Source organism: Engystomops pustulosus, chromosome 7, assembly GCF_040894005.1.
Source record: "Engystomops pustulosus chromosome 7, aEngPut4.maternal, whole genome shotgun sequence".
NCBI lineage: Eukaryota > Metazoa > Chordata > Amphibia > Anura > Leptodactylidae > Engystomops > Engystomops pustulosus.
The window spans coordinates 153,953,593-153,974,561 of NC_092417.1; the positions used below are offsets into that span (position 1 = coordinate 153,953,593).

Sequence of the window (20,969 nt, forward strand, 5' to 3'; positions counted from 1 at the left end):
AACATGCTGGGGGCCAATGTGCCTGCACAGGCTGTGCCACCACGTTCACAAGCGGCATATACACCACACAGAAGGCGTATGTACACCCCCGAGTAGCCTCTGCAACTAATTTGCATATATATATATTAAAGTTTATAAACCTATAGGAAACTCTCCAATAAATTATAAAACATGTTCAGGGATGAGACAAACATCAGAAATCTACCTCTGGAAAGAAAAGGTAGATTTCCTTTAAGTTGTTAGAGGAGTAGGTGGATATCTGATTGGAAATGGTAAATCTTAGGCTCTCACTATGAGTACAAGAAACCATAGGGTTTACGTTTCCTGCCTACTCTCTTCCTTCTCTTGCTGCTCCATAATAGACAGGAATCTGTCTTACATTGCTGTTAATGTAATAACACCCAGCATGAAGTGAGATAGAAGCACAAATTTGTGTTATAATCCTGCACAGTCTCCCAGCTAAGGCGCTGTTCACATCTCCACTTCTGATCTCCACTGTTCTCCTCTGTCATAGGGTCAAAACATCAAAGGCAACAAATGTGGTAACTAATGCCTGTTCGTGTCTGTCATGGGACCCATCATTTTACAGTACAAAATCAGCATAGTATTCTGTTCTTTTTGTTTGGCAATTTAGACAGACAGAAACTCCAGCGCCTCATGGATTCTTCACTGCAGATGTGAACAAAGCCCTAGAAACAAGTGCAACTTCCCCCACCGGGGCCTAGCCTTTTCTTGGGGCCTGGAGACAGCCGGGGCCCAGAATACCGGAGTGGCTGGCGGTTGCAGCCTAGGCACGCTAGTGTCACGGTGCTTGGTATAGGGACAGGAGGGCTACAGCCTGGCAGGTCTCCAGCAGGTGGTGTTGGCAAGAAATGATGTAGAGGGAGAGGCTGTAGTACTGGTTCTCCCTGGTGCAGCCCTTAGAGTCTGTAGTGTGTGTCCCTGGTAGGTAGATGGGGGCGCCCTTGATGATGGTACAGCTGTAGCAGGGACCAGACGAAGGCAATGTTGTGCATAAAAGTAACTTACAGTTCTTTATTCAACCAACGGTAACAACACGCCAAACGATTCTGTAAAAGTGCAATACTGGAGTGATCTTGGAGGGGGACCTCAGGAGTTTTGTCACCAGCCTGGATGCAGGGGCAGGCTGGGATGTAGCTGTGTCCAATGATCATCCGATCGCTTATTCAAGCCTTTACACTGTAATACACTCGTATTGCAGTGTATAGTGTAAGTAACTGAGCATGCCACGCATGCTCAGTTACTTACAGCCGGGTCCTGCCAGGAAGGCAGAACCCGGCGGGGAGAGAAGCAGGAAGCCCCGGGTCCCGACGAGTGGCAGGGGGGGTCCGATCCACGGGGGACACACTTGCACGCCGCGTTCATGCTTGACTGCGGCGTGTAAGGGGTTAAACACCCGGGATCAGAGTTTTTCCGATCCCGGGTGTTAGTGCCGGGTCTGGGCTGTGATATCACAGCCCAACACCGGCACCAGCGAGACCCGGTGTCCCGATATCTTCTTCTGACGCGCCGCCGTAGAAAGGCGTACGTGTCAGAAGAAGTACCCTTAATGACCGCCGTAAAAAGCCGATACGGCGGTCATTAAGGGGTTAAATAGCCCGCCCCAGCACAGCCCTTAGTTATTCCAGAACTCGGATAACCCGTTTAGCCTCATGTTGTTACTGTCTTAGGCCCCATTCACACGGCAATCATGGAGACGTATATATACGTGGCCGCACATTTGCAGATATATACGGAAATTTACGTCCACATACATGGTTATGGTGATCCAACCGTGATAAGGTGCCACATAAGTGTGGCTCCATACTGTTCTATACAGGGGGAAAAGATAGAGCACAGCTCCATGTGAATGCAGCCTTACTCTGGATCAACAGTGGAAGATAATAAGCTAAACTAGATGGACATCTTTTCTTCATCCCTACAAACTGAGTTACTATGATCAATTGGGCATCAGAGTGCCATATTAAAGCCCAGCTATGACAGCTGAAACCTGATGCACGCAAAATAATGTTGGAAACAAGACGCTAACATCACCTTTACTGGTAACTTGGGACACAAACTGTACAGAAGCCACTATTAAAGCAACACTTAGTTTACGATAAAAATGTCACAAGTGCCTTAGGTATTGTTAAAATCCCTAGCACCCTCCTTATCATCTTTCTGTTACAGTTTCTGAGATTTACGGGAAAATAAAGAAAAAATTGTAGGATCCAGCACTCACAATGGTAAACGCTCGTTAAAAACTACATCTTTAAGGGGAACCTGTCAGCAGAAATTGACCTAATAAACCACTACCAGTATGTTGCCCAGCAGCTGAACACCTTCATGTTTCTTTTATGACTCTGCGTGGTGGCATCATCCAGAAAATCTACTTTGCAGTAATATTGTATATTGTACAGTAATATTGTAAGTCAAGGAGGTGGAGATTTTAACTCTGAAGTCAAGCTCTCTCTTCCTCTGTAAGCACCTTTACTGTAATTGATTGTCCTGCATCCAGAGACATCACTAACCAGATCTCGTAAAGTTTGATGCATGATGTCGATCACAGAGGAGGAGGCATTCAGAGTTGACTTCGATGATAAACTCTCCGCCTCCATGACTTTACACAGCCAATTTACTTCTCACTTCAATGTTGATTTTCTGGATGTTGCCACCACCATGGGCCATGAAAGGAACAAAAACTAGAAGGTGTCAACCTGCTTGACGATATTCTTGTAGTGGTTTATTAGACTAGTTTTTTTTCTGAGATTTCCAGCCCCCTCTGACTACCAAGTGTACCCAATGTTGTCTGAGACATAAATGCCTATTTTTCAGTCTCTCCAATAAGGAAGACACTAAGTATTTGTGTAAAATTTTTATTGTGATTGAGAAGGTCACTGCCGGTCTTGTTTAACTTGTCAGATGAGCAATAATTTGCACACACAACACCATTACAACGTATTCCCTAACACTGCAGGTAAAGATGGCCATTGATATGGTGGAGGCATCAGAGAATTGTCCTGATTGTCGCTATGCTATAATATTAATAGGTTACTACAGTGAATCGCTGGAGGTTACTTTCACTGCATGTTGCTTCTGCCACTGTCATTACATTGCTTCCACCTGTTTTCAGAAGATATCAGATAATGGATCTAAATTTATTTTCTTGGAATTTACATCCTTCATAAGAGATATATCATACACATGAAATCTTCTGTCTACTATCCCCAGGCATATGGAGGAAAACAGAACAAATACAAGGTATAAAAATTGCAAGGCAAGGGATGTGAACTCTGAATGCAGAACATATGTCAGAGTGAGAAAAGCAGGAATCTAGTGGAAAGGATAATCCAAATTTATACCACCACTGAGAGGAGAAAAGAGGCCCTGCACACTTATAACCTGTCTGATGGAGCAACTTACAATGATTCTTATGTGTGAATTATTCAGCACGGCAGTACTAAAGGGGCTTTTGATGATACACCTGTTTTTTGATTACACATTGGACAGTGTTGTTGTGCTAAAGCTAAAGAGCATGGTAGCTCAGTGGTTAGCACTACAGCCTTGCAGCGCTGGGGTCCTGGGTTCAAGTCTCATCCAGGTCAACATCTGCAAAGAGTTTGTACATTCTCTCCACGTTTGCGTGGGTTTCCTCTGGGTCCTCCGGTTTCCTCAAACACTCCATAACATACTGGTAGGTTGATTAGATTGTGAGCCCCATAGGGGACAGGGGCTGATTTGGCCAATTCTGTGCAGCGTTGCGTAATCTGTGCGCGCTATGTAAATAAAGGAATTATTAATTAAATTATTCATTTATTACACAGTGACCTTTTCTAACTAGTGAACTAGCTTCTGTGTCTTTGGTGTGTGAGGTCTGTTCATGAGGCCATGAGAGTAGAAAAGGACTGCCCAAACTGAAAACACGGACAGGAAAAGGACTTGCTCGAAAATTTGTGGCTTGTGAAACCACATGTATATGACCCTGGACTCAGTAGTGGAATATAATACAGGAGGTTTGGACCGTAGCCCAGGACCCATGACCGCCAAAACCACCCACCAAATTTTATACTGAGAAGGGTATTCACCCATAAAATTCTCGTACATCTGTTTCTGCTCTCACTACACATGTACACAAGCCATTTCAGGACCTTTAGAGTACCTTCAAACCACAGACGGAAATCAGGCAGGAGGGACACATTCTCCATTCCCCAAGAATCTTGATTCTAGAACCATATGGAGCTATAATATTCCAGGGCCCAGCAGTCTTAATCTGCTCCTTCCTGGACTATATGCTGGAACAACAGCAAACACACAACCCCAAACAACGTTCGTGTACTAGAGACCTTACTCTGAATTTGTTAGGCTAGGTATGTGACTTTCCTGGTGTTTCTTGATGAACAAGGACATTTTTCTTTACTGATAATTGTATGAATATAATTTTTGCCTTTTTAACTTTAATGCTTATTCTGGTAATAATCTGCAGTTATCACTTATTCCAAGCCCCAGTCCTGTATATTCATACTTGGAGGATACTGGTGGAGCTGTATCTTTTGGCCTAAGTATTGTATGACAGTAACACATAACGGCAGCATAACGTGCTGCTATATAAAGCATGCTGTTAAAGCAGTGAGCAAGTGATAATCCATATGACGATGCCCCAAGGATTACCAAGAAACTAAACTGTAAATGAAAAAAAAGCCACTGTAGACAGAACTGTGTTATTACATATCGAATGCATACAGAAAATTTTCAATTTGCAGTTAACCCATTAATGCCAAAGACCTTGCTGTTGTTCAGTTTTTTACTCTCTGCTTTCCACAAGCCATACAGGCAGTCCCCGGGTTACATACAAGATAGGGTCCGGAGGTTTGTTCATAAGTTGAATTTGTATGTAAGTCGGAACTGTATATTTTATAATTGTAGCTCCAGACACAATTTTTATTTTCCCCAGTGACAATTGGAGTTTAAACATTTTTTGCTGTTATGGGACCAAGGATTATGAATAAAGCTTCATTACAGACACCTTACAGCTGATCATTGCAGTCTGGGACTATAGCAAGACATAGAGGTCAGAGGGGTCTTTCTCTAACTATGGGTTGTCTGTAAGTCGGGTGTCCTTAAGTAGGGGACCGCCTGTACTTTTCTAATTTTAAGTAATGAGTTTATAGTTTTTTAGGGGGCTGTTTATGAACTCTGCATTACTAAATAGGGAGAGAAAGGGAGCTGCTAACCTCTACATTACTTTATGTAATGTAAAGAGTGGGGGGAGGGTGAATTCTGCATTAATTAAAAAGGGGGATTGATGAAATTTATATTACAAAAGGATGGCTGTTATGCTCTATATTAATTGATGAGTGGTTGTGTGCTACATATTAATTAATGAGGGGGGGGGGTGTTGCTTTGCGACATTTTATTAAAGAAGTAGTATGCTCTTTTTGGGTAAACAATGAAAATCAGCGCTCCTCTATTTGATATCCTTTCATTGTCCAAGGTCCTCCAATTTTTTTGTTTGTTTTGTTTAAAAAATGCTTTTTACCATATATTCCTTGTGGCATGGAAAGAAGACTAAACATGGCCTCCACGTTACAACAAAAGATTGCAAATCCACAGATACTCCGCTCCCATGGAGGTGTGCGCTGGCGTATACTGCACACTCTGTTCTTACGATTGGTTCATTCCAGCATGCACCTTGGGTCCTTTGGTCCTCTTCGGATTCTTCCGCTCATCTTCGGCTCCTCTTCGGGTCTCCGTGCTCGGTCGGCACACAGAATGACGTCGGCCACTTGCGGACGTCATTGTTTGTGAGCTGCTGGCATCGCGAGGAGCAGAACTTCCCGAAGAGGAGCTGAAGAGAAGCAGAAGAACCTGAAGAGGATCCAAAGGACCCGAGGTGGCATCGAAGGCAGAAGAGAACCTATGGGTGACGTCAGAAAGGTGAGTTTTGACTTTATTTTTTAGTTGACTCAAGTATAAGCCGAGTTAGGGTTTTTGAGCACAAATTTTGTGCTGAAAAACTAGGCTTATACTCGAGTATATATATATATATATATATATGTATATATAGGCTTGATGAAGGTGTTACACACCGAAACGTCGCCACTTGTTCAATAAAGTTCACCTTTTATTTTGAAATTTGGAACCATGGAGTGCTGCCCGCTTTTTACTTTATTTATCTACAAGAGGATCAAGCCAGACCCTTTGGGGGCGCTGCACCCCTCCTTATTAGGAGTCCATAAGATTGTGCTGACTTGGATTTTACTTCTTATATATATATATATTATGTATATATATATATATATATATGTGTGTGTGTGTGTGTGTATATATATATATATATATATATATATATATATATATATATATGGTATAGTGTGTGTGTGTGTGCAGTGTCTATATAAGTGAGAAATGCATTTGTAGTGTATGTGTATATGTCTGTGTTGCATATATATGTATGCTTAAGTATATAGTGATGGCGGGCTTAGTTTTATGGGGCCCGCTCAGCAAGTTATATAGAGAAAACTCAGATTTTATTGCAGAAGATTAAGTAACTATCTGATGGATGTGAAGTCCATGTCCAGAATCTGAACATATATTAAAAAATAAGGGCCCATGACTTTTGACAAGCACATGTGTAGCAGCTCAAGGGCTGGGGCAGGCATTGGTTTACCCTCATTCTCTATGTAAGTGCAATAACCAGAAGTGCAGTTCACATCTAAAAGTTATTCACAGCATGTCCTGTAGATATACTCAAAATATCTTCTTCCAACACAGTTTCTGAAAATATTTGAGATAAGAAGCCAGTAACGTTCAGTGATTTGAAGCAGGCGAATGATGTACTAGGTTGATGTACGGTAGAATAAGCACAGCTGACAGCTTTTTCCTTCAAATACCTGTTTACATAGTAATGTTGGTGTCAGTTTCATAAGCTCGGTCCCAGTTTTTAACCACATTGCGTTTATAGAGATCTTTAGATATGCCATATTTTCTTTGCAGTCAAACTAAGTATTTGACGTGATTGTCTTGGACTTTACAATGAATGTCCACCCTAGAATTTATTTACCTTGTGGCCTAAATAATAATAATTCTTTATTTATATAGCGCACACAGATTATGCAGTTCTGCACAGAGTCTACCAAATCAGCCAATATAATTAACCTTCCAGTATGTTTTGGAGTGTGGGAGAAAACCAGAGGACCCGGAGGAAACCCACGCAAACATGGAGAGAACATACAAACTCTTTGCAGATGTTGACCTGGTTGGGACTTGAACCTAGGATCCCAGCGCTGCAAGGCTGTAGTGCTAACCAATGAGCCGCCGGGGCGGCATATTAGAAATTTTCAATTGAACCCCTACTGTTTTATCCGAAATTGGGCAGGCACTACAGATAACTAATAATATTGTAAGCCTGATTAAATGTGTTGGTCATAAGTATTTTCTTTGGACTATAGGACTAGTGTCTGGTATTTGGAATTGCATCCTTCAACATACAAAGGCTTGTATCTTCTCAAGGAATGTAGCAAATTAGAACTGTAAAGTATCTACAAGCATCTGTCAGATAAAGCCTCACAGTTCTGTACAGCAGTGCATCTCCAGGTGCTTTATGTCTGATATCATAAAGTAATATACATAGTAATAAAAGCAATGTTAATGTACCGCAACTCTCTTTACCAATATAAACAATAAATAAGACTAAATTGAGCATTATATTAAGAGAGAGCATAAAGCATCCAGCTACCCTCCGGTTCACAATATAAAATTCACAATAACTACATAATTCATGGTTAAAAAACATGTTTTCCTCCTTTTTACTATTTATAGTGCACTTCTTCTAAGTCCCAGTCCCTTTTTTATTACTGTACAATGAACACTGGTTTTTCAGACTACTCTATGTAGTCCAGACTTTCATATTCATGTCCCTATTTTTATCAATTGGTCAATTGATATGTTACATGACATGTACTAAGGACACATTACAGAAGCGTGCAGAGGTTGGGGGTACGATGTGGTGCTGGTTCATGGTCCACAGATGTTACACCACCTATAAACACAAATATTCAAGCCAAGATAACCTGCTAGTTATGTTGGAGGTAGATCAGGTTTTTGTATTTCCACCACCCAACATGATGCAGTGATGCATTTATTGAGAACAGGGACTCTAAAGTGGGGATGATTTAATGTGAACCTGTCATATTAAAAATGCAGTGCAGACTGAAGAGAGGATATTATAGAGCAGGAGGGAAAAAGCTAATGAAAATATACTATCATACAACAGCCCCAACAGCTCTATAACATGCTGACTGCAAATAGGGAAGTACGTACAATGGGGCTTATATACTAATGGTACACGGGTGTACTTTAGTCAGATTTTTATACGTTTTTGGGTTTTGCGCGGCTGTGACAGTTAATTAACAGGAGGTTGTGTCACACGCAGCTCGGATTTCGGCGCAGCTGCGCTGGCTTTCATGTGACAGAAATCGGGGGCGTGCAGTTGGACAATCCGACTGATTCGGACTGAGCGCGCGTTTTAACTTTCAAATTGTTTCACAAGCCCAAGCACTTAGATTCACCACTAAAAAGATGGTGAACTCTGTCGGACCTGAGCAGGGAATCGACCAATGCAGGATATTGGGCGCACGATCTTAGTGAATCGCGGAACAGCGCATTATCGTCGGCCAATGCACTTTCTGTGAACTCCTCCAGACGGGTAAGTAAATGTGCCCCAATATGGTCAGCACCTCCTGCTCATTCACATGATGCCTGCAGATAGGACAAAAAAATTTACATTCTTCCTACAGATGAGATCTTATGTGCAATCTTCTCATCTCCTACTGCCCTATAACATGCTGCCTGCAGATAGGACACTATGTACAATCTGCTCAGCTCCTCCTACTTTATAACATGCTGCCTGCAAAGAGGACAATGTGTACACTCTGTTTAGCTTCTCCTGCTTTATAACATGCTGCATGTACACTCACCGGCCACTTTATTAGGTACACCTGTCCAACTGCTCGTTAACACTTAATTTCTAATCAGCCAATCACATGACGGCAACTCAGTGCATTTAGGCATGTAGACATGGTCAAGACAATCTCCTGCAGTTCAAACCGAGCATCAGTATGGGGAAGAAAGGTGATTTAAATGCCTTCGAACATGGCATGGTTGTTGGTGCCACAAGGGCTGGTCTGAGTATTTCAGAAACTGCTGATCTACTGGGATTTTCACGCACAACCATCTCTAGGGTTTACAGAGAATGGTCCGAAAAAGAAAAAACATCCAGTGAGCGGCAGTTCTGTGGGCGGAAATGCCTTGTTGATGCCAGAGGTCAGAGGAGAATGGGCAGACTGGTTCGAGCTGATAGAAAGGCAACAGTGACTCAAATCGCCAAGGTAGGCAGAAGAGCATCTCTGAACGCACAGTACATTGAACTTTGAGGCAGATGGGCTACAGCAGCAGAAGACCACACCGGGTGCCACTCCTTTCAGCTAAGAACAGGAAACGGAGGCTAAAATTTGCACAAGCTCATCGGAAATTGGACAGTAGAAGATTGAAAAAACGTTGCCTGGTCTGATGAGTCATGGTGTGGGGAATATTTTCTTGGCACTCTTTGGGCCCCTTGGTACCAATTGAGCATCGTTGCAACGCCACAGCCTACCTGAGTAATGTTGCTGACCATGTCCATCCCTTTATGACCACAATGTACCCAACATCTGATGACTTTCAGCAAGATAATGCGCCATGTCATAAAGCTGGAATCATCTCAGACTGGTTTCTTGAACATGACAATGAGGTCACTGTACTCAAATGGCCTCCACAGTCACCAGATCTCAATCCAATAGAGCATCTTTGGGATGTGGTGGAATGGGAGATTCGCATCATGGATGTGCAGCCGACAAATCTGCGGCAACTGTGTGATGCCATCATGTCAATATGGACCAAAATCTCTGAGGAATGCTTCCAGCACCTTGTTGAATCTATGCCACGAAGAATTGAGGCAGTTCTGAAGGCAAAAGGGGGTCCAACCCGTTACTAGCATGGTGTACCTAATAAAGTGGCCGGTGAGTGTAGATAGGACAAAAAATGTACAATCTTCTCAGCTCCTCCTGCTCTATAACATATTCCTGTAGATATAGCACGATGTGCAATCTGTTTAGCTCTTTTCAGCACAATCCGGTAAGATCCTCCTGCCCGTGGCATTTTCAGCTAGTCCTATTCTATAACCTGAGGTAAAATGTTCTCTTTAAGATATAGTAATGTTTTCAATTCAAAGGTTTTGACAGATTAGCCGCTGACATTTGATACTGTATATACACACAAAATTAGTTTCTAATTTATATTCCTGAACAAGAGTATCACTTGAATTGACTTTAGTGAAGATGTTGTGTATATATACAGTATCTACAATCAGATGTCAGGGGATCAGCAGCGGAATCCTCTAAGCATTAAAAAGAATTTGAAGAATACAATAGTTAGGGATTTCCAAGAAAATTGCTTCTTTTGTGTTTGCTTTCACATGTAGCCCTTAAGGTTGTTTGATAGGCAGGTATTTCTATACAAATTAACATATACAAGTGGGGTTAGATCCTCTAGATGTATGCTTATCATTCTTGGGGAGTTCTGCATGGTATGTTGTCAAATTACCTGATATTATGGTAAATAGTCATCACTGTTCTTTAATCATGTCTACGTGTGTTTATTGTATTGCATCCTCTGTGTGAAGCTTACATGGCCTTTCGGTTGATGTCTGTTAAGAAACCATACACAATTGTCAAAGGAGCATATTTTATGTAAAATTATGTTTATCATATAATATGTAAATTAGATTGCATAATATAACTATAAAATATGGAAATATATACAAGTGCAATACAAGAATTGTCAAATCACTCATTTCAATAACTTCACAATGGACCAACCGGTATCATTCACTTAAAAAAAAACTTATATTTAATAGTATACATTAATGTATGCACCGTAATGGCACTTATCACATTGTTTGGATTAAAGGATGCACCTTATGATAAGTTGCATCCATAAATAGAAATATAAAGGAAACCTGATTTCCTCATCATGTACACACACTGACATGGGCACTAAGTAATTAAGTGGATTAATCAGGGTCAGGACTCTTCCTGTCAATCACTGTGTGTGGGTGGAGTAATCATGACTCTCCCTGTCAATCACTGTGTGTGGGCGGGGTAATCAGGACTCTCCCTGCCAATCACTGTGTGTGGGCGAAGTTATTAGGACTCTCACTGTCAATCACTGTGTGTGGGCAGAGTAATCAGGACTCTCCCTGTCAATCACTGTGTGTGAGTGGAGTATTCAAGACTCTTCCTGTCAATTACTGTGTATCAGTGGAGTAATCAGGACTCTCCATGTCAATCACTGTATATGAGCGTTGTTATCAGGACTCTCCCTGTCAATCACTGTGTGTGGGCAGGGTAATCAGTACTCTCCCTGTCAATCACTGTGTGTGGGTGGGGTAATCATGACTGTCATTGTCAATCACTGTGTATAGGTAAAGTAATCAGAACTTTCCTGGTCAATCACTGTGTGTGGGTGGGGTAATCGGGACTCTCCCTATCAATCACTGTGTATGGGCGTTGTTATCAGGACTCTCCCTGTCAATCACTGTGTGTGGGCAGGGTAATCAGGGACTCTCTCTGTCAATCACTGTGTGTGGGCGGGGTAATCAGGACTCTCCCTGTCAATCACTGTGTATGGGCAGAGTAATAAGGACTCCTGTCTCTCCTAAGAGTCTTGTCAGTATTTACTCTGCTTTTTATTCAGAAATCCTGCACAACATCTTAAAAACCTATAAATCCCAGAGCTCCACTTTCATCCTTCCATCTCATCACGCTCTCAGAAATAACCTGACTTGTTTGCAGAAAGCAAGCTATAAAGATCATTGCTGTCAGGTTGAAAAAAATTAGGTAAATTGAATCGTCCCTGATTCAAGCCTCTTACTGTGCCTTTCAAAATGACCGGTTTTGGTCGCTTTTGTAATTTTTTTTACAGTCCTCACCATTGCATCTAAATGGAGGACAATAATTTTGCTCTGAGCCTGATCATTCAAATCTGCATATATGGAGGTCGGCCGCTCTGTGTACGTTGTTGATTTGATTTCCAGCTAAATTACAAGTTACCAGATTAGAACCAATTCATGAGATGATATTTAATTGTGTCCCACAGGGGGAGAGAACACAACAGAGAGAGAGAGAGGAGTTATAACATGACGGAGAACGAGAGGATTCATCACACGGAGATGGAGGGTAGGGGGGAGATTAGAACCTGCGCCAGATATAGACGGCTTATAATATTGACAGCAAGGAGCACATTTATAAAGGTCAGGAGGACGTGAATTATGGGGTGAGGTTAAGCTAGTGTTTTATGTAGTAAATTATCAGTCTGATGTGTATTAATGATGCAAATCCTGAGAACGCAGGAGGATGACTGTAAAAACAGCCAGTCTTGTGTAGTTTCCTTAGAGATCTGTATACTGTCTCTTCTTCCACAGATGGAGCATGCTGGTCGCTCTCCATGGTGCTGCACTTCTTGCTCTGTTCTTATAGTTGCGGGATGCTGATTGCTATTGTTCCCTATCTACCGTTCCTTTTCTAAGTCTGTCTCCATCCTTTGTCTTTCTTCTTGCAGTGGATGGATGTATACATCGGGCGGCAGGCCCACTCCTGAAGCTCGAGTGCAGCTCTCTTGGCGGCTGCGAGACTGGACAAGCAAAGATTACCTGTGGATACCTTCTGCCGGCCAAGTGTGAGTGTAGACTAACAAGATTACAGGCTGTCCCCTACTTAAAGAAACCCAACTTACAGACGACCCCTAGTTAAAGACAGACCCCTATTCCCACTGTGACATCTGGTGATGCTCTCTGAATGCTTTAGTATACTCTCTGGCTGCAATAATCAGCTGTAAGGTGTCTGTAAGGAAGCTTTATTGATCATCCTTGGTCCAATTACCAAATTTTAAACTTTAATTGTCACTGAGACAAAAAGATTTTTTGTCTGGATCTACAATTATAAAATATACAGTTTCGACTTACATACAAATTCAACTTACAACAAACGTTAACAAACCTATGGAACCTATATTATATGTCAACCGGGGACTGCCTGTATCATTCTATTATTCACTATTCTCCCAACAGGTCCCTGTGCATCCAGATTACTAGAGGGCTGTCATTTATATTCTGTAATAAATATGTTTTATGCCAAGTATAACTATTGTTATTGACTCACCTGCAAAGGCTTCTCAGCAAGAAGCACCGTCTGAAAGTGCTGGCTTTGTTCTCGTGCAAATACCTGCCTAGAGCTGAGTGTTTCTGAACCACGCACCCCCTACTCAAAGAAATTACATTAAAATTACCCTCACGGCTATGATCATAGCTGTACTGTACCTGTTCAAAGTCCAGCATGAGGACGTTGCAAGTCGAGGCGTGTACTCACTGGAGCGTGCAAACGTCATTTTTAGAATCTACGACCTAGAGGAGTAAAATACGGTATTATGTCATGGGTTTCATTGGTTTTTTAATGGTCTTTTTTCCCCCTATTAGATGTCATTCATACGGTTGGGCCAGTGGCACAGGGGCAACCAGGACCTAGCCAGAAAGAGGAGCTGATGAACTGCTACAAGAACAGCATGTACCTGGCATCTGAGGGCAAGCTGCGCACTGTGGTGAGAGATGCAGGGCCCTGCGATCAGCAAACTTGTCTCTATGTAAAATGGGAACCTGCTGATGACAATATGCAAATGGATTGGGAACCCCCATAGAGTTTGTTTATGGCCATAAAAAGGCCCTTTAAACAAGTTGCAATCAATTTGTTAAAGGGAACCAGTTACAAGTTTGTACCCCAATAAACTGTTAACATTCTCAGGTAGGGCATGATATGAATTCCTTCTTAAAGGAAATACACTATCAAAATCCATCATGATAAACCTGGAAAACTTAGGCCACATTCACACAATCCATTTGAGGGATGTATATCCGTCCGCATGATATACTTCTCCATAGACAGCTATGAAGCCCGGGATCTGTACAGTGAGCACAATGTGTGCTCACCGTTCCATCCTGTGCCCGCAAAAAAAAAAGTATGCTTTTAGTACATCCATGCAGCACAATTTCCTATGGAGAGGGAAGGGGTGAGACTATTATGCTAATTGTCTGAAGAGCTCTGTTGGGGCGTTACTAGAGGCCCTCCATGCTGTAGCGTCACAGGCTGTTACACTGTGCACTTCACACCTCCCACTTTGTGATGAAACTTCCTCTGCTGCCATGATATTACAGCAAGCAGAGGGAGTGAGAAGTGCTAGTCATTAGCATAACTATACAAGTTAATTTTGGAAGGAAGACGACCATGGATGACAAATATAAGAAGATTATCACAGTCACGGTGCCTGGATCTAAGAGTAAGTATTCCTGCTTTACTGTATTTGATGGTAAATTTCCATCTTGCTAATTTACCTATTAAAAATGATCTCCAAAGTCAATTGCAAATGATCTGAGGAGAGTCACTATTTACTTGAGCTGAGGCAAAACAGTGGTTCCCAAACACACATGTATAGGTCTGAATGCATCTGCTTACAGGAGTAGGGTTCCCGGCTGCTATTCAAATGCATTGTAAACCCTATTCAAATGCAATGTGTGAATTCAGCCTGAAGGTGGCACCTCTCTTCAGGTGTTTTCTTCCAGTTTACCAATTGATTGGTATCTGTTTTCATGGATCCTCATAAACTTTGGTCTGTGAGTGGAAAACAGCTCAGACCAGGACATGCTTTACCTTTTAATGGATTAGTCGAATTGCACAGTTTCCAGCCACTACACAGAGCATAATACCTATTTTTCCACCGTGAGACAACTGCAATTCTCTAATTTACACTCATCTGCAGCCATTTGTCAGCTAGCAGTTACCTTGCCGCTCTGGCTGTATTTGTTTGGTTGGTTGAGATGTGAATCCGTAGATAGGTGGAAGAGAGGAGGGTGGGTGGATGTTGTTGGGAGGGTTACTAGCACATGCACGCTCATGATCAGTAGCTGCTGGATGAAGGATAATATCAGTCCCGGCAGCATGCAAAAGCTCCTGCAGTGAGCTCATAAGCATGTTTCATAGTTTCATAGTTTCATAGTTTATACGGTTGAAAAAAGACACTTGTCCATCAAGTTCAACCAAGGAAGGGAAGGGATTGGATGAGGAAGGGATTTAGGGGAAACAATTCTATATAACATAACCATCAATGTTATTTAGGTGTAAAAAGGCATCTAGACCCTTCTTAAAGCTTAGGGGTGGCGGAGTATTTAAACTAGGATCGGGGGAGGAGGAAAAGGAAGACACTGAAGGGGTAGACAGGTCAGAGAGGGGGCAGGTTATGTTGGTGGGTGGTGAGGTGGGCGGTGTATGTGGGACCAAGGCGGTGGATAAGGAGATCCACAAGTTGCAGAACAGTGGTGAGGATATATGTGCCAGTAAAATTATTTTAAATCAGATAAATAACTGTGGAAAATTAAATTGTATGTTCACAAATGCCAGAAGTATCACAGGCAAAATGGGCGAGCTTGAGGCTCTGATATTAGAGGAACAGTTAGATGTTGTTGGTGTAGTAGAGACATGGCTTGATGCATCGCATGATTGGGGTGTTAATCACATGCTTCAGGTCATCCAATTACATACCAGGAATGGTATGTAACAGAGCTCCAGTGCTCTGTCTTTCCTGCCTTGCTCTGCACTAGATCTCTGTACAAGCAGTAACACTGATTCTGTGTCCTGATTGGCTGATTGGCTTGTGCACGTTCACGTGAATGCCATCACTGCTTTGGCATCACTGCCCATAGCTGATGTCACAACCAGGAAGTCCCGCCCACTTGAGGAAAAGCTGAATGCATTTTATAGATAGCCTCATATAGCTATTATGCCTATATATAAGGATAGGAAGAAACTAGGAGCATGATATAGGTATTGTTGGAATTGTTGTCAAAGGCTCTCTCCAGCTGTGCTAAAACTTTTTTTTGGTCAAGTAACTTTACAGTTACCCTTAAATGTTATTTTCTAATGCTTTGATCTAGTATTTCTTCTACTGACACAGGTTGTCACAGGGGATGTATTAGTTTCCCTGTAGATATTTAGCAGGCCCTGGTGTTATGGATAGCTCAGGATAATATGACCATTCCTAATATGATTGATTATAGACAAGTCATTCACTTCATCAGTCATTTTGACCACCAAACAAAAACACATATAAAAAGCCTTTTAGTCTGAGGTTGTAAATTACGTGTTGTTACTTTACGATTTGTGTTGAGTTACGGTTTTACTGTATGTAGCCCCTGTCTCTTACTATGTGCCACCATAATCATCGCTTATTCACAATTATATAAGGCAGTACTTACATACATTTTAGGCATTGCTAATAAAACAGCTCACATCCAGGCCAATTTTTAATAGCAAAAGTAAAAATAAACATTAATAAATATTAAGCAAACAATTACTGGAATAAGTAAAATTCACATTAAAATGCACCAACATTTCTGTACATGATGTTCAAATGATAAGTTTTAAACAATTTAACAGAAAAAAATCACAACTGAACAAAATTATATACAATTATCAGCAATTCACAAGCCTATTTACAGGTCGATCTGACTTTGATGTCATCAATTATTCACAACCTGAATGTAATCTGTCATCAGTTTAGACCAGATCTGGGCATTGCATGGTCGAGCTCCCCTCCCCATCATTAAATAATGATGCAATTAGGTTCTCCATATTTTCATTAAATCATTGTAATTTATTATGTTTTACTTTTTTTTCCATGTAGGGATATATTATATAGTTAATACAGTATATAGGTATTTGGTAGAACTTAGTTAAGTATATTAGTCCAGCCCTCTGAAACCATTCCAATCTCTCAAATTAAATGCCCACCTCTGGTTTACACCAGCACCTGCGAGTGCTCTGGGCGGGTCTTGCAGCCTGAAGAGCTTTCTGATCTTTGCAATAAATTGTTCCACAGCCCCTCCCCTATGCTCGGAGTGGCTGCTGTAAGTATCCAACCAAAATCCTGATACATCTCCTAATGGAAGCAGAGGGGAGGGGATGTGAAGCAACACAGTACACAGTGCAGGAAGCTCTTCAGAGCCCTTGTAAAAGCTGTAGAGCTGGATTATAACTTCAATTTTCATAGTCCTGTCAATACTAACCACACACAATATACCTGTATATACTCGAGTATAAGCCGAGACCCCTAATTTCAACACAAAAAAATGGGAAAACCTATTGACTCAAGTAAAAGCCGATGGTGGGAAATGCATTGGTCACAGCTTTCCAGTATATAGTGTGCCAGCCCCTGTAGCATATATCCTGCCCAGCCCCTGTAGCATACAGCCTGCCCAATCCCTGTAGTATACAGCCTGCCCAGACCCTGTAGTATACAGCCTGCCCAGCCCCTGTAGTATACAGCCTGTCCAGCCCCTGTAGTATACAGCCTGTCCAGCCCCTGTAGTATACAGCCTGTCCAGCCCCTGTAGTATACAGCCTGCCCAGCCCCTGTAGTATACAGCCTGCCCAGCCCCTGTAGTATACAGCCTGCCCAACCCCTGTAGTATACAGCCTGCCCAGCCCCTGTAGTATACAGCCTGCCCAGCCCCTGTAGTATACAGCCTGCCCAGCCCCTGTAGTATACAGCCTGCCCAGCCCCTGTAGTATACAGCCTGCCCAGCCCCTGTAGTATACAGCCTGCCCGGCCCCTGTAGTATACAGCCTGCCCAGCCCCTGTAGTATACAGCCTGCCCAGCCCCTGTAGTATACAGCCTGCCCAGCCCCCGTAGTATACAGCCTGCCCAGCCCCCGTAGTATACAGCCTGCCCAGCCCCCGTAGTATACAGCCTGCCCAGCCCCTGTAGAATACAGCCTGAAGAGGACCTATGGGTGACGTCAGAAAGGTGAGTTTCGACTTTCTTTATTAGTTGACTCGAGTATAATTATTATTTCAGTACTGTACATTAACTGGCTTCCTGCCAGCAACGTGTGGTTAGTCCCAGGTGGGAGGCAGCGGCAGTCTGTAACTCCACATGCATTCTTCCTCTCCTACACACCACCTCCTCCCTCCTTGCCTGCTCAATGCACACGAAAGAAAGTGTGGAGGAGAGGAGACTAAGACACAGGCACCCAGGTTGCAGCAGCTGTTTCCCACTTGGGACTCACCACACACTGCTGGAAGGGAGCCAGATAATATGAAGTAGATTTTTATAAAGTATTTAAATGATTCTGAATGCTGACAGTGGTAATTTTAAAATCAGCATAGCACCTATTAGAACCTGTCACAGCTAAAAATGACATTCCCAGTGACCGGTTCATATAAAGGTCCTCTAGAGAGTCCCAAAAAGTATGTATTTGTATGAAGAATGAGCACACGTTTGAGGATTTCGGTGCTGAAGGTTCCTCTCTATATTATCTCTACAGGACAGTATCCGACTTGGTGAGTGGCTTGGGGAGCCATAAGCCTCTTAGAAGCCTTGGGGCCCAGGCTGTCTCCCAAACCGCCCATATTATAATCTGCTGCTGGTGTCGGAGATAGCCATGCGCTGTGCTCAGCTATTTTCTGTGTGTCTATAGACATTGAATGGAGAGGCAGGATGGTCTGTTGCTCCATTAATTGGGAGAAAAGGGCCTTTGTTTTTGTGACCGTGGGGGCCCTTTGGGGTTCAGGCCCCAACTGATCGGATTAAACTTGGGCCAGCCTTTTTAAGCTGATCCACAACACAATCACATAGATCTATGCATACATAGAACTCAAGACGTCAAAATAGAATACTGCTTGTACTTCTATACCTACCTCCTATTTAGGGGGTGATGATTTGAAGCAAGTTGTTCAGTGTTTTAACCAGTATTAATAAAGTGAATTATTATTATTCCTCTCCGGCAGTCTCTTAACACTGACCAATAATCATTACGATTGCTCAGAAACGAGCCATGATGATAACTGGTGAGTGTAATAGGCTTAGTGCCTAGGGCAGTGTGAGATGTAAGTGGCGGCCCTGCTTGTCATGCGCTCTGTTTGGCCATATTTTACTAATCCAATTTGGCTTTCGGCAGTGGAGTATTGCCGGCTTCCAATGACAACGTGGGACATCCATTAATGCTTCATTTTCCCTGCAGCCTCAGTGTAGGTAAAACTAGCAATTACACAGAGGTTTTCTACTAGCTGATCAGGGGCACATAATCTGATGTTATCTTTACATCAAAAGGATTTTTTTTTCCAAGTTCGCAAAGTTTGGCCAAACAGAGGAAATGGCATAAGATAACAAAAAAAAAAAAGTTAAATGCCCTACTGCTGCACTACAAATGTCTGACTTTTTTTTTTTGTCTTCTCGTCTGCAAATCACTGGTCTCATTGGTCATGGACTTTACACTGCTGAGGCCAATGATGACAGGGGTAGACAGGAATGTTATCAAAGACCTGCAGGATCCATAGGAGAGACAGAACATAAAGGAAATCTACCATCAAAATCAAGCATGATACACCAGGGTCACTTAGAATTATGCTAATTAACCTGAAACCCTCTTGGAAGTGGTACCAGAGCCCCTCTGTACTCTGGCTTCTAAGGCTGTTTCACCTTCTTACTATCTGCTCCTTCAGCACTTCTCCTTGCTGCAGTAGAGGGAGTTTCAGCACACAGTGGGAGGGGGAAGTGCTTTTTTATACACTGTAACACCTTCTAAATATGCAGGGTTCTGGTAACACCTTCTGAGCCCTTCTGGCTCCTTAGCATAATTTTGACCATTGATTTTAGAAGGGAAGAGGCCCTGGATCACAAAAATAAGAAAATTGCCATAGTCATGGTGCCTAGATCTATGAGTAAGTGTCCCTGGTTTATCAGGTGTGAATTTGATGGTAGATTTCCTTTAAAAGGTTATATCACAATCCACGACTGATCCGTACACAGCTGTTTTGGGGCACTTATTTCTCACCAGTACAGTTACAAGTGAATGGGAACGTGAGTTCAATTTTACACAACCCAGGGAGCATCTGTACAGGGGGTTTTTACGTGTTTAGGGGGTGACACATATGCAGGGGGTTAATATTTTACAATACAATGATTTTTTGACAATAAAAAATCATCCATTTTATCTATTATAGGCATTCCCATGCATTTCCACTGGCGTCTTTGGTGAGTCTTGTTTTCTGTATGTTCTGTTGTTTGCACTTTTTTTTTTTTACAATAGTTTCTTAGTGGTAAAACTGTTGTTTCCACAGGATACCCTGCTGAGGAGGCCGCCGAAGTGGCGCTGGGATCTATTAGGAGCTATCTAGAGGAGAAAAAAGACAAGGTGAGAGCCACCGAGAGACTAAAATACAAAAAAAAAATAGAAAGAAAGTGGAAAACACATGGAAGAGACAAGAGAACTGCAGAGATAAACACGGTCGGAGGGAGACAAGGATTCACAGGAAGTAAAAAAAACATATAAAGGATGCCCCAAATAAGACACGTCCTGAAAATTCTGTATTCCGACAATTGCCAGAATTTCCCATTTACAAAGCAAGATTTTAGGTTAGGAACCATCACTTTATAAGTCACACATTGATGTTTTCATTTGTGTTCTATGTCTCCTTATAGCTTAGTAGATTGGATATACCTGAAATCTGCACAGCTTTATACTCACTTACACATCCTATTTGTATAACTAGGTTTAATTATGAAAAAGCAGGCAGCTCGAGCAATTTCAGAGATTTCTGAAGGCGAGACCACCCATTTTTTTTGCTGTGCCGTAGCAGGAATACAGCTCGTATACAGCATCCAGCAGCTCAATATAGCATATATCCATGGGCGTATCTAGGAGATACAGGGCCCCATAGCAGACTTCTGAATAGGGCCCCCCAATTACACTCATATTTACACACACATTTATATACATAAACATACAGTTCTTCACACACATGTACGCATAGAATGTAAGCTCTTGTGA

General features: G+C 42.2%; 1 protein-coding gene across 2 annotated transcripts in view; it reads left to right on the plus strand.

Annotated features, from left to right (window-relative positions):
- Positions 1-20,969, plus strand: part of MACROD1 (mono-ADP ribosylhydrolase 1) — a 490,176-nt gene that overhangs the window by 460,191 nt on the left and 9,016 nt on the right. For both annotated transcript variants that reach the window (XM_072118355.1, XM_072118356.1), the window contains exons 5-8: positions 12,655-12,771; positions 13,568-13,689; positions 20,143-20,173; positions 20,260-20,333. In XM_072118355.1, the coding sequence (XP_071974456.1) occupies positions 12,655-12,771; positions 13,568-13,689; positions 20,143-20,173; positions 20,260-20,333 (344 nt within the window). The remainder of the gene's footprint in view (positions 1-12,654; positions 12,772-13,567; positions 13,690-20,142; positions 20,174-20,259; positions 20,334-20,969) is intronic.